Source organism: Danio rerio, chromosome 12, assembly GCF_049306965.1.
Source record: "Danio rerio strain Tuebingen ecotype United States chromosome 12, GRCz12tu, whole genome shotgun sequence".
Classification (NCBI taxonomy): Eukaryota; Metazoa; Chordata; class Actinopteri; order Cypriniformes; family Danionidae; genus Danio; species Danio rerio.
This window is the reverse complement of record NC_133187.1, coordinates 27,637,055-27,651,669: the sequence shown is the minus strand read 5'-3', so window position 1 is coordinate 27,651,669 and position 14,615 is coordinate 27,637,055. Positions and strand designations below refer to the sequence as shown.

General features: G+C 35.9%; 1 protein-coding gene across 1 annotated transcript in view; it reads right to left on the bottom strand.

Moving 5' to 3' along the window:
- Nucleotides 1–6,551, bottom strand: part of glud1b (glutamate dehydrogenase 1b) — a 36,254-nt gene extending 29,703 nt beyond the window's left edge. The window contains 1 exon segment of the mRNA NM_199545.4: nucleotides 5,939–6,551. Coding sequence (NP_955839.2) covers nucleotides 5,939–6,335 — 397 coding nt within the window. The 5' untranslated portion in view covers nucleotides 6,336–6,551.
- Nucleotides 6,552–14,615: the final 8,064 nt, after the last annotated feature.

The window sequence follows — 14,615 nt, the reverse complement described above, 5'->3', positions numbered from 1 at the left end:
AAAATGTGGCTTGGAGAAATGACCTCTGTTACATTTGGAGCGAATTACACACTATTTGAAAAGAAAACTCAAACAATTTGGAAAAATTTAGAATTATTTTATTTGTTACCTTGAAAAAAAACCTTGTGGAATAATGCATCATTCCTCTAAAACAGGTTCTTATAACAAGTTGGCTTGCTATGTGGGTGTTTATTTGTTCATTTATTTATTATTATGATTTTCATATTGTTTTTGCTTTTTTATTTTTATTTGCTTTGCCCATGTTATATGAGGACAAAATATGTAAAACCAAGAATCCTTTTCTTTCTGAACAGGTGTCTTCAATAAAACTTAATTGACAAAAATATATAAATAAATGCCACTTTGATGAACAAAACAATTTTATTTAAAAAAAAAAAAAAACCTTAAAAAAAAACATAAAAAAAACTGACCTCAAACTTTTGACCGGTGGTGTAAGTCATCTCATATCCTCATAACTATAAATTTCACAATACCTGTAAATTCCATAAATAATAGTATCCAGTATATACACATGCTTTTTTCTTTTACATTTTAAAGTATATACTCAGAAATGTGCTCAATCAATCAAATGCGGTCATATATCCCACTTTATTTAGTTCAGGGAAAATGTTAGTGAATCTTTTCAATAATTAATGATTATAGGCCAAACATAAAATATTGCAACACGGAATTCAAAACAGAATCATTAGTATACTGTAAAAACTGCAACTTCTCACAATGCTGTTATTCATGTTTCTCTCTGCATCCCTGTAATGGTGTGTAATATTCTGATCATATAAATTATGAAACAGACTTACTGTAAACTGTACATTTCTTTTGTGACACCACAAATGATAAGACTTTATTTTGTCTATACAATAGGCAATATAATGTGGCAATAAGCTCGTAACTGTACTGTGCATTTACACAGTGGCCATATTCATCTATGTAAACACACAAAAACAACATTAACATTATACCAGACACTGTAAAAAGGTCATTCCCAGCTGCTACACTTTTCTGACATAGTATTTGAGTGTCATCAAGTGACAGATGTAAAAATATGTTAACGAAACACTATACTGGAGTTATTATTAGGGATGATACATAGCGAAATTTAGCATTTTTAATGTTTTTTAAAGCATGATGGTAAACCATGAATGTGGTTATGAATGTATTAAAACGTACGCTCGTTTGTTGTGAAAATTCTTAATAAATGACAAAAAAATACTAATTTGTGTATCTACCGACTTCTGTGTGCAGCCATGCTGCTGTTGTAGATGGTGTATTCAGGGAAATTTACTTACCCCTTTTTTCGAATATGGTCCTAAAAAAATAGCAGTTTCAAGGGCTATCTAGCCCATCCCCTTAGTCCTACAAGTTAAAACAAGTGGTAGGGGTAAGGGAAAGGGTTGAGGTTAGAATTGGGCCATAATGACTGCAATAAGTCACAGTGCTTCTAAACACAGATGAGGACGTCTGACCCAAATTAGTACAATTATGTGCTGTAATGTTTTAATCATATATAATTTTCATAATATTACTCAAAGCAGCCAACGCTCAGGCCAAATGAGATATGCAACCACAGAACATAATGTCTTTTACTGCTGAAAAACAGTCTCTGTGGGCGTCTTTTGCTCTGCATTTAACAGCTCACCAGCTGAACAGATGTGCTTTTTCTGCTATGTTTGAAATGGTCTATACAGAGAGCGGAAGGAAAGCCGGTGTGAGAGATGGTGGGGGTTTTTAAGTGGAGGAATGACTCAGCATAGATCACCTACTGTATCCAATGGATGGGGGGTGGGGGGAAGAAAACGCACAAAGCCTTCCGAGCATCTCCTTCAACTCCACCTAGCGAGCTAAATGTGCTTCATCAGAACCAGGATGTGCACTTTCTGACTCATGTCATCTTTTTTTTCCATTACTCTTGCACATACTGGATATGCGGCCAAAATGTTTCTGCTGAACCAGTGATTCCCACATTCGCTTGCATGACTTTGGCTGATGATATGGATGATGAAACGCACACAGGCATTAGCTGAGGTTATGGACTGGCTGAATTGCTCTTGTACTTTGTAATGTGTAACTAACCTTGTCTATTACACATAGATAATGTCAAATCACAGCACTTTGTCAGTAATTTTGTCAGAACAAGGGTCTGAATCACATAAATGATTAAGGGTACTGCAATTGATGTCAGCTGATTTGTTAGCTTATGACTTTTGCAAATGTTAACTATGCTTTAACTGAACATGCAAAATCATTCATGGTTGGTGAGGTTTTCTGATCGACTGGTTTTCTAGTTCACCCAAGGTGGTCCCCTTTCTGCTTGCCAAGTTTAAATGGGGCAACTGACACCAAAAGGCAACATTTGCATGCATGATATTCAATTAGCGGGGGAAAGTCTGTATACTAAGAATTAATTTGCTTTAGCCAGCATTGGTTTTTGAGTAGCAAATAATGTTATGCAATTTAGTGTTCATGTTATGCGATGATTAAATATGATCACTGGATGCTCATAGAAGACGTTTAATAAAGTTGAAGTGGAACAGATGTATAGCGACAAAGCTTCTGTATTGTGATGTGAATCCAAATAAAATGAATTATTGAAAGCAAAAAAAGACGAAGAAGTGAGATTCCACACATCAACTGTTCATTGGATTTTGAGAACTAAAGGTTGCATTTAATAAAAATGCAGACAGAAAAACAAGAACTTGTAAACGTGAGATTAAAGAAAATGTGCAAATACACAATTAGTTGACACAGTTTTAGTGTTTTCACAATACTGTAATTTTGGGTAACACTTTATTTTGATGGTCGCTATTTTGTTGGCTAAAAGTTACATTGCAACTTTATGCCAATTACTTCTCAGCTGAGTATTAGTAGACTGTCTGCTAAATATCTGTTGATACTGTTCCTCCAATAGGCATTAAACTGACTATAAACTTTGCACGTACATGTCAACTTACACTAACCCATAAACCCAACCTAACAGTCTACTTATAATCTAATTAGAATTAGTTGCCATGTTGATGCAATGCAATTTAAATTCAACAAAATGTGTTAAAGGGACCATAATATAGTGATGACAAATTTTGGTACCAACTGGAGCATTTTAAGTCGCGAAGCCCAGTCAATTCATCAGCAGATCGCTCATACGTCAGCTCATAGACAGAGCAGCTGATCTTTGTGGCTTTAAAATGCTCCAATGTCCTTTTGCAGTATGTGTTTCCACTTGACAAACAGAAGTGAAGGGTGGTAAACTGATGACCTTCAATGCCAATCAAACTCATTTCTGAAAAACTCATTTCTGGCGCTCAACGCTTAAATGTTAGCGGGAAATGATTGTTTTTAAAATTTCAGTACCAATGCGTTTAAAATTCAGTATCGTGACAACACTAGTTTGTTTACAACAGACAGAAAGGATGCTTGTGTAATGTTGTCTATCAAAATGCTATCCTGCATGCTGCTACCTTTATAAAAAACAAGAGTCATCATCAGTTTGTATGGATAAAAGGTTGTAAATAATGTTCAGCTTTTTAAGTGCGTGAGTACTTCACTTTATATGACTTTATACGAATGTATTGTATGTATGCATATAGGATTCATTTAGTTTTACCTTTATATGTTTTTGACTCTCAAAGTGCAGGTAGTTTCAGCTACAGTTTCAGCTAAAATCTTTTCTTATCTTTAGCTAATCTGCTCTATTAATGAGAAAAGGTTCCCCTACTGCTTGGATGGTCTGAGAGTGAGTTAATTAACAGCAAATTGAAAGTTGTGGATGAATATCTCTTTAAATGAAAAAAAAAAAATAGAAGATGTATACTGCATATGCTGTTTTAATCGCATTTAGTAAAGAGGGTAATTTCTCATTTCAGGCCAAGTACTATTTTTGAATAACTTAACCATTATCTTTCTAGTGGGTAGATGTGGCCTTTAAGATTAAGGATTATTAGCAAAGCACAGATTAACAAGAACACTTTTCCAGACATTTACATTTATTCATTTAGCTTTGTTTTTATCCAAAGCAACTCAACTTAGGATAAAAAAGCGATTCAAATCCCCACATTAATGAGTTGGTGTTGCATGTACATCATTGGTTCTCAAACTGTGGTACGTGTACCACTAGTGGGTTGCAGGCTTTCTTCTAGTGGTACGCGGAGAAACTAAATATGTCATGTACATGCTACACACATTTCAAAATTGATCAAAAATGATGTATATAATATGTCATATATGAGTTGTAGCTGCTTTACTTGGCCTGATGCGCTACTGTATTTCAATGCTGCTCATTTTGGTGGTACTTGGAGAGACAATTTTTTTTTCTGAGGTGGTACTTGATGAAAAACATTTGAGAACCACTGATTTACATAATCTACATGTTGCTTATCTGCAGTCACATTCATATATCTTAATTCAAATATCTTATAGCATTAACATATTCCAGTAAAATATATATGCCAAGTGAGTTAGAGACCACTAAAAACGACAACAGCATCCAAACAGTGTGCTGTAAAGCAGCTTTGGGTTTTTTCACCTACTGACATATATTCAGCTCACACTTCATATACTGTGCATGTAAATATAAGCACAAGGAGAGCACATGAACCCAACCCCCCAAATCCAGCCTACAACTATCTCTCACGGTACATGACCCTACAAATCACCCACAATGCAATGCCAAGATGACACCTCACCCTCCCACTCAAAATGCCTCAATGAATGTGATTCTGTGGGCCCCACATGATTTACAACAGGAGTATGGATGTAAAACCCCTTACTATTGGAATATGCATGTTGCTAAATCACAAAGATAACATGCTGTTTCACATGTTAACCCTGCAAATCAGCCAGCATCCAGGAAAAACTCTATTAATACAACGTGAATGAACTTGGCCGAATGATCAATCTTTGTATTGACAACACACAATACACTTGAGATAAGTTGTTGCCTTTGTTTAGTATGAGGGTAAAATCAGGGTAACTAGCAAGACTGAGCTGTTTGCACGAATGACCTATAAACGTGTCAAGCAGGCAGCATATTCTGAGCTCAAACAAAAACCACAGATATCCAAACACAAAATAACAAAGCATAGCACACACTGAAAACTTGATGTAGCCATACGAGTTTCACATTCCATTCCACCTGGATAGTGAATTTTATTTAAAACTATTCCTAAATATTATGCATAGGTTTTATTTCATTTTATTTTTTATTTTTGTTAAATGACAAAATCTCATCTCAGCAGAAATTTAAAATCTACACAGTAAAAAACATTTTATTTTATGCTGTCATGCTCCGTGAAGCACTTTATTTGTCAATTCAAAGTTATGATCTAAACAACTTATTTTCCTTTGATTATATGACTGATGGTGTTGTTAAATTACAAGAGTAATAATTAAGCTAATTTAATACTACTACTATTATTAATATTAATAGTATTGTAGGCTAATTTGTATTTTGGATTATGCTGTCATGATCTGTAATTAAGCATTTTATTTCCTATGCCAAGTTGAGTACTGTTAAAATATATTGTTAAAGCAAATCATTTAATTTATTCAACTGGAAAGGGTTTTAAATGATTAGATATGCTATTTGGTAACATGACTAACATACACAATCTTGGGGAAAATAACCTAAATTCCTGTGTATACTGTATCTGACTCCACCTCCAGGTAAAATGTACACCTGTGCAAGGTCTGCCAAGGTGATTTATTATTGACAAGACAGAACTGGTCAAATCCAGGCAAAAGCAGAGCAGCATTTGTCCCAAAACGTGCAAACATCATATCAATAAAAGAGAATAATAATCAGGAGAGTCATTGTCAACAACTGTCTATCAGTATGAACACAAACCGAAACTGTAAATCCTTTTGTTGAACAAAACACTTGCAAACACACGTTTTGCTTAAATAAAAATAAATAGTGATATCTTACCCCCCTTGCAGGGTGTTCTGTGCTGGCTGTGTTGTGCCCGGTAACCCTCGATAACCTCCCATTCTCCGTTGTCTCTCTTGATGGGAAAGGACACGCTCAGGACGTGGTTGCAGGGCTTGATGATCTTGAGGATTCCCCGCACACGGCTCCTCTTCTGCTCCGGCGTCTCCCGGGTCTTCAGGTCCTCCACCAGTTTGTTTTCGACAATAGTAGCGCCGCGGTCAAAGAAGCCCTCCACCATCCTGAAGAAGTTGGGGTCGTCCTCCTTGTCAGCGGCATCGCTGTAGTGGCGCACCCGCAGCAGAGACGAGGAAGCCGGCAGAGCGGACTCGACGCATCCCGAGGCCAGAGCGCTTCCCGCTCCGCGAGTCAGCAGCTCCCCGAAATACCGGTACATGGCGACAAGGGGCTTTGAAAGTTACGGTACTGTGGAGAAAGAAGAGATGAAATGATGCTGGGTTATCGACGAGATGGAAAAAGGAAACGAGAAGGGGGGTAAATGAACGAGACGACAGTTGCTCCTGAGCCTGCCTCGTTCAGTGTCAAAGTGTCAGCGCTCATGCCGATTCACGCTTTAAAAGGCAGCGGCGTGTTCAGAGGAGCCGAGCTAGGCGGAAGGTTAGGAGGAGGAGGAGGAACCCGCACGCGCAACTTTTAAATCTCCCTTTCCTTCGGCCGTGTTTTAATAGGCGATATCCAAGGAACTGCTTTTCAGCCACCGAAAAACTTCCTGCAGAAATGTTGATGTGACTGTCTTTAATTTCATGAGGTATATTTTACAGCAAAAATAATAATATTAAAATAATAAAATAATTGTAAAAATAATTGTAAAATATAAATATAATGTAAAATATAGTCAGTTCAGTTGTATTGACCTAAAAGTCATTCAAGCGTAAAACCACGTAAACGGGGGTTTAAACAAGTCCAGTAAGGAAGCAGCTCATAAATGCAGAAAATCGAAAATACTGTTAAAATAACCCAGCAAACATTTTTTTAAAGATGTCTAATAGATGTCTAACAGACGTCTAAACAAAGTCATGGGGCTAAAAAAAGGCTAAGTTTAGGCTGTCAGTGAAAAAATCTAATAGACGTCTAAGAATAGGCCAAACTTTAATAGCTAGTCTAGTTTTGAGCTATACTCTAAGATACTAGATTTTTACTAACAACCCAAGTTTAGCCTTGTTTTAGCCAAGCTGTCTACACTTAGATGTCTATTAGACATCTGATTCAATCATTCATTTTCTTTTCGGCTTTATTAATCTGGGGTCGCCACAGCAGAATGAACCGCCAACTTATCCAGCATATGTTTTTACACAGCGGATGCCATCCATCACTGGGAAACACATACACCATTACATACACACTCATTCACTCACACACACTCATACTTTGGACTTGTGGGGGAAACCGAAGCACCCAGAGGAAACCCACGTGAACACGTGGAGAACATGCAAACTTCACACAGAAATGCCAACTGACCCAGCCGAGGTTCGAATCAGCGACCTTCTTTCTGTGAGGCGAATGCTACCTACTGCGCCACGCACTATTAGAACGTGTTACCCACTGCACCACCCACTATTAGACATCTATTAAACACAAATTTGTTTGCTTGGAAATATTCATATTTTAAAGCCACAATGTGAATAGTGCTTCTTGGTCGACGTGAGACCCATTTTATATTGTGTCTCAGTCAGACAGTTAAAATTTTAAGCCAGATCTTATAAACGCTGCAACAGTTCACTGAAAGTGCCTGGGCATCCTAATTAAAAGTCCTCATGCTTAAGAGCCATTCATTGTTTTTATTTTAATTAATGGTCAAGCTCAATTATTTTAGATGTGATTTTTCTATTAATTACAATTGAATGTTGCTGATCTGATGATCTAATTCCTTAAGTGGACACTATTAGTGTAATAATTATGATTATTATATTTATTGATCACATTTAGCACAAAAATTGTTACACACTAAGTTATATATTTATATTTATATACATGCTTGTATACCAATAATTAAAAATAAAGAGATCTATTGAAAATTCCCAGTTTCTCTTGGTTTTTTAAATTACTAGTCATAAGTAAGGTTTTTTTCTTTGTAAGCTGACATTTTTTCCAAATGTTAAATAAAAATGTTGTCATTTAAAGCTTTTGAGCAGCAAATGTCAAAAAAGAGGCCATGTTTTTAGACACATATACAGTATATATTTATATATTTTTTTATAACACAGCACCAAATTTTTTAAATTTATAGTTAGGAAATCAAAATGTGGTGGAATAACCTTGATTTTCAATTAAGAAAAGCATTTGTTTCTCTTACCCGCTGTCATTTTCTGAAAAAAAGTAATGCAAAAGTCAAGTTCACTCACAAGGTCATTGCTAAATGAATATATCCGTTGTAATATTCAAAATCAAACAACTAAAAATATGGCCAATAAACTTTAGGTTATTAATTCTTTATCAGAAAGACTTTTATGACACTCTAATAAACCAAGAAGGCCTTTATTTCCTGTCCTGTTGTTCATCTGATATGGTTTATTTAATTTCAGCCCCCTCCTCCTCCTGCTCCTCATCCCCTACTTCCCTATTTACCCTCAGATCAAGCAGCAAGACCAGCCCTGACCAGAAACACAGCAAAACCAAAACTACTGTGTTTTTTTTTTTAAACCAACTAACTGCTATACAGTTATTCATTAATTTCTCGTGGAACATCTAAATGCACCTCTAATTTAGCAAGCAATGAGACCATCTTTAGCCATACAATACCTTCAGTGGACAATACATGGGGAAGCGTTTTGCTGATGTTGAGTACATAGCTGCCTAACCTTTACACTGAGCTCACATTACCCCAATGGACTCTGCACAGAAGATAAGATTAGGGTTGATCCCCATGTAGCCTGGTACAAATTGGCCCAAAGTCTGGTTAGGAAAACAAGCAAATATTAACTATGAGCTTTAGTAAGGGTATTTGTTGAAAACATGTCATTCGAGGGAAGTACAAACATACCGTCATGGCGAGTGTTTTTGAGTAATGATGGTGTAAGAAATCAATACCATCTTGCAGCAAAACTGTTGTTTCCTTATATAACAGCTAATGGTGGTCCGAGCATCTTCTTTGGCTTCAGACCAACATGTTTTGATACAGAATTATAAAAAAAAAATTCTACTTTGTTGTATTTTTAAGGACAATTATATCTTGGTTGGTAATAACATTGTAGTAATCTCATAATAACGCTAATTTCCAAGGTTCAGCGAAACACAAAAGGTCAGTATATCAGATGTTATGCTTGCGAATCTATTGGAAGGAAAGTTGAAGTCCCTCATCAGTAGAGTCAAACAGGATAAGAGAAGATAACATTGTCCTTCAAAGACCTGAAGCAATATTACGTGCTGTCATTCACAGTATAATATCTGTGAAGCAGTGAAGTTGTAAAGATAAAGAACTTCATGTTAAACTGTATTGAGTTTTGAAAACATATAGCCTAGATTTGCTCAGATGGCAGAGCAAATGTTGCTTAGTTTCTGATTTAACATGAACACACCACTATAATAACAACAATAATAATAATAATATGGCGACGCAGTGGCACAGTAGGTAGTGTTGTCGCCTCACAACAAGAAGATCACTGGTTCGAGCCTTGGCTGGGTCAGTTGGCGTTTCTGTGTGGAGGTGGATGTTCTCCCTGTGTTCGCGTGGGTTTCTTCCAGGTGCTCTGGTTTCCCCAGTCCAAAGATATGTTGTACAGGTGAGTTGGGTGGGTTAAATTGTCCGTAGTGTATGAGTGTGTATGGATGTTTCCCACTGCGTAAAACATGTGCTGGATAAGTTGGCAGTTCATTCTGCTGTGGCAACCCCGAATTAATAAAAGGGACTAAGCCAATAAAAAAATGAATGAATGAATAAATGAATAATAATAATAATAAAAATAATAATAATAATAATAGTAATAATATTAATAATAATAATAATTATTATTATTATTTCTTTTGATTTTATTTTATATTCTAATTTATATACATTTAACATCTAATTTAAAACATGAATAATAAAGGCAAATTTTTAAGAATAATATATGATCGATTCAATGTGCTGCTTGCTGGTCTGTACTCTCTCACCCCTTTACATGGGTCCTTCTTTACACCGGACTGACATACAATAATTTATCATGGTCCTGTTTCAAAGGGCAAGTGCTGGTCTATTATTGGCTACACACAGACAACACCTTCTGCGTGATTGGATAAACGGGGAGGAGGGTGCACAGAGGGGCGGAGAGAGGTTGTAAATTAACTGTCCTTTAATGTGTTGTTCCAGGAATGGCTTCCCCTTTACATTGAAGAGAATGTGCAACCCCCTCAGTAAATTGTGTAGATTTTTCTTTGCGAATTTGTAACGTTTAATGGTGTGTCCACAACGACACTCGACACCCGAACTCCTCCCACAAATTAGACTGTAACTCAGCATGTGACGTCTCCATCACTTTACGAAGTGCTTCATTAGAAATATGATTTTTTGCGTATATATGCATGTTGTGAAATAAATTGGCAGCTGTTCCTTAAAAGAAAAGAGATTTTTTTTAGTAATAATTTTGGTGATCATCAAATATGCATACGCTACATAGATAAAATCATGCAAATAAAATTTAAAAATAAATAAAATTCTTTAATACTTGATAAAATTTTTTTTTTTGAAATGTATAGAATTTGAAGAAATACATTTCTCTGTTATCTCATTTTATTCATAATTCTCCGTACTACGAGTGATCTTCACTAAATTAATGACGCTTTTCTAAAAGACCTGGCATGTACTGAAATAGGAAAACAACTCTTGGGCGGTTCCTGTCATCCAGAAAATGTAGGCTACGTTTGGACTGTTTGCTTTGGCTTGTTGTTTTAAAGTACTCCAATACTGACATCTCTTGGCCAAAGTGAGAACTTCACAACACTAAAACCAAGAGACTGATATTGCTCTCTATGAAGTCTCTAATAAAGTGGAAATCATGAACAAGGATTGGTTTACTTCAGTAATAGGTTCATAGGTTTGTATAGACAAATTTTATGGGCTATCCGTTGTTGCTGCTGCACATGCCTTAGATTGGAGGGAAAAAAGTGGTACATTTCGAATGGTGGTTCTATGGGTTGCTAGGTTTGAGGTAGGCCTATATTCTAAAAATGCTGGATTGTCATAACCCAATGTCGGGTCATAGGTCTAGACAAACCCAATGTTGTGTATTTTTAAACTTATATTTAAAGGGCCATGAAACCCCATCGTTTCAGCAGGGTGTTTTCACACCTCTACTTTGGAAAAAGTCAGAAAACTTTTTAGCACTTTTTAAAAGTTTGTCCATATTTGCTCCAACATCTTTAATGGTATAGAGTGTTATTTCACCAGCATGGATGACGCCAAACTTTAAGCTAGATTTTATTATAGGGATGGTAAGGGAACAGTGGGATGAAGGGGAAAGGGAGTGAGAGGATAAACCGTGAACAGCTAGATAGTTTGATCGGGCGTCCTTCCGTGATGCCCAGAGACTCAAAGTAGGGGTACCGTCTCTGTAGTACTTTGGTAGAGTGATTGGACGCCCCGATTTAACCTTGGAGGGAAGAGAGAGTTATAAGGATTGGTATGACGCCATTCCTTTAAGCTCTTACCAGCTGACCACTTACCTCGGTATGAACAGCTTTCCTGCTGGAACCAGTTTGTCCCGTTAGCTCAACAGTTGATCATGTCGACAGGGTTCGAATCTGGTAAAAAACAGTTTCAGAAAGCGAGCAAGATAAAAACAGAATCCAAAAATAAAAAATAAATAAACTAGTAAATAACAGGGTGAGATTGTGGTAAAAATCAGATGAGGGCTTTTCTTTATCTGGATTGCTTTTGAAAATTTTTGGTTGGGTTTAGGGAAGTGGGTGGGCTTCTTCCTATATGATCATGGTCTGTGACTGAGTCTTAGTTTTAAGATTGTCAGAAAATGTAAGCTGATACTTTCAATGTCTAGCTAGGAACTATACTCTTATTCTGCCATGATTATCAAGAAACTTTGTTGCAACCATGGCTGCAGCAGGTGCATTGATATTACGCTGTGGGCAATGATTTATGCTAAGCTAAGCTAAGCTTAAAACACCCGGAGATCGAATGGAATCAAATTGGTGAGAATCAACGGTTTACCTCTAAAGGACGAGCATATTTCCAAAAAAAGTGGAGCGTTCATTTAATGTTTCATTCAAAATAAGGGTCCTTTCATAGTTTTCCAAGGCACAACCCTGTTTATCTTTATCCAGAAGCAACTGTCTTTGTATGGATTTTTCTGACAGCCTTCCAATAATTGCTAAAAATGCTCTTGAATTTACTTATGCTTATCTTTATCTGGGCCAACTCCTGAAGCTTTTTATATAATTTTTGTGAGGCCTGATGGAAACTGCAGCCCATGCTTGATCTTCTAACCCTCTCAAAGCCAGGGTTATGACTTCATGATTATGCGAGGCATAAGATGGGGAATTCTGTCATAACACCTATACTGCCAATAACAATGCTGTTGTTTGCACATCAGTTATATAGATTTTTTTTTTTTTAGAAACTTAAGGACTAGAGATTTGATGTGATTTATATTCAGGCAAGCTCTTCATCTGTTGATTTGATGTACATTCCTTGATTTTATTAAACGATTTGTAGATGCTATTTATTGAACAATGAACCTTACAGTTTAAATGTATTTTCTACCAGCCCTAAAACAGACCTTTTTTTAATCTTTATTTGACACAATGTATATTATTTATTATCTATATATCAGCTTGATATACTCTCAATGTTGGTAATAATGTATGTCAATCATAAACAGTCTATAGCTACTATATTATTATTTTATATGTTACCTAAAATTACAGAAATCAGTTTGGTGACCTTATGAATGAATGAATGAATTAATTAATTAATTAATGAATGAACATTAAAAAGGTTAATTCATATTGAAGTGTGGTCTTTTATATGAGTTTTAAATACATTTGACAACTTAGTTAAACACTTTTTTGTTTGATATAATGACATTTAGCTGTTTTTGCCACCAGATGGAGGACATGCATTAAAAAATGAATCAGCTGAAAAGAGCAATGGGGGAAAGCAGTCTGATAAATTGTGAGACGAATTTGATGTGAACGTTTTCATAGCTATTTTAGATAATATTTTTCATTCATTTTCAGTCACATTTCTCAGTCACAATGTCTTTAAAATGTCCTAATCTCTTAAACGGCTCACATCACATTTTTAAACTATGATAAAATTTAAATGACTATAATGTGTATTTTATTTATTATATAATGTGTATAGTTTATTTGTTTGTTTTCCATAAATATATATCCTGGTGCTGTGAATATATTTTTTACAATACACTGTACAAGCAGACTCGACACTATTAGCACATGCACATTTAGACAGACACACAGAAGTATGTGAATACGACAAAGTCAAGAGGTAAAGTGTCGAACAAGTTCCCACGAGAAAGCTCCAGTCGTGTGCCTTACTGCCGGAAGTGGTGGTTGTTGTGGTTTGTGTGTTTTTGCGTAAAGCACATTGCATCTGCATGGCGGACACACTGACAGTATCTCAGAATTACTGATCTCGAATCAGTGACTATCGAAGCATCAGATAATGTCAAATGCAGTTTTTTTTTTTTTTTTTTTTTTTGCAATGTAGCTAAACAACACCTACATTGTCTTGTTCCTCTTTTAGAAATCACAGCCAAAATCTTACAGTGCTTCATCTAGTATTCAGGTAACAGCTTCACAAAGGTCCCCACCAGGTCACACTCAGTCATACTGTAAAAAAGATGCCCTTTGTGGTTTAAATGTGTCTAAATGCAGCTACCGAAAACCTCTTGCAACAGACAGTGACAGTACATCTTATTTAAGAACATTTTAAAAGATAAAAATAGAATGTTTCCCCCTCTCCATCCACCAAACTAACTTTTTTCAAATATGAAAGCTCACAGAATATTGCACTCTACATGCCCTGAGATTTTTCTTTATTTAGAGTCTTCCTGTATGGAAATTATCCATTCAAAAGGTCATTGTGTCACTGCATACTTATATAACGCATAGCTATGACGACGATGATGATGATAATAATAATAAATTACACTGTAACTCAAGCATTGTCCTTTCGACAAAGTAAACGATGACAACCGGAAGACATAAAGTAAGCAGACTGTTTCTATTAATAAACAAACACTGAAGACATCTTATTACATTATTAATATGAGATTACTTGACTTGAAATAGTATAATGGACATGAAAATGTTATTATTTTGTTTCGTGCTAAATTAATCTTGCCGTATACAAACTAAGGGACTTTACTGTTGCTCAAATATTCAATATTACTATAAATTAAACGTCGCTGGTTGAATTTATTTTGTAGAATGTAATTCTAAGTGACTACAGTTCTTCATTGTGGCAATACTGGTTTCTAATGATCTATTGGCTTATTCCTTATTTGTGTTTCCCTTCTCTATGGAAAATAATGGTCTGCCATTAAGACCCTGTGCATTAGGGCAGACCCATGAAGATACTGTACAAGCAGTGATCCCATTGGGAGTAAGGCTGCTTGGCTTCAGTCCACATCTTTCATGAGAAAACACAACTTATTTCAGAGCAGAAATACACACTATTGGCAAATACTAGTCTATGTCACTT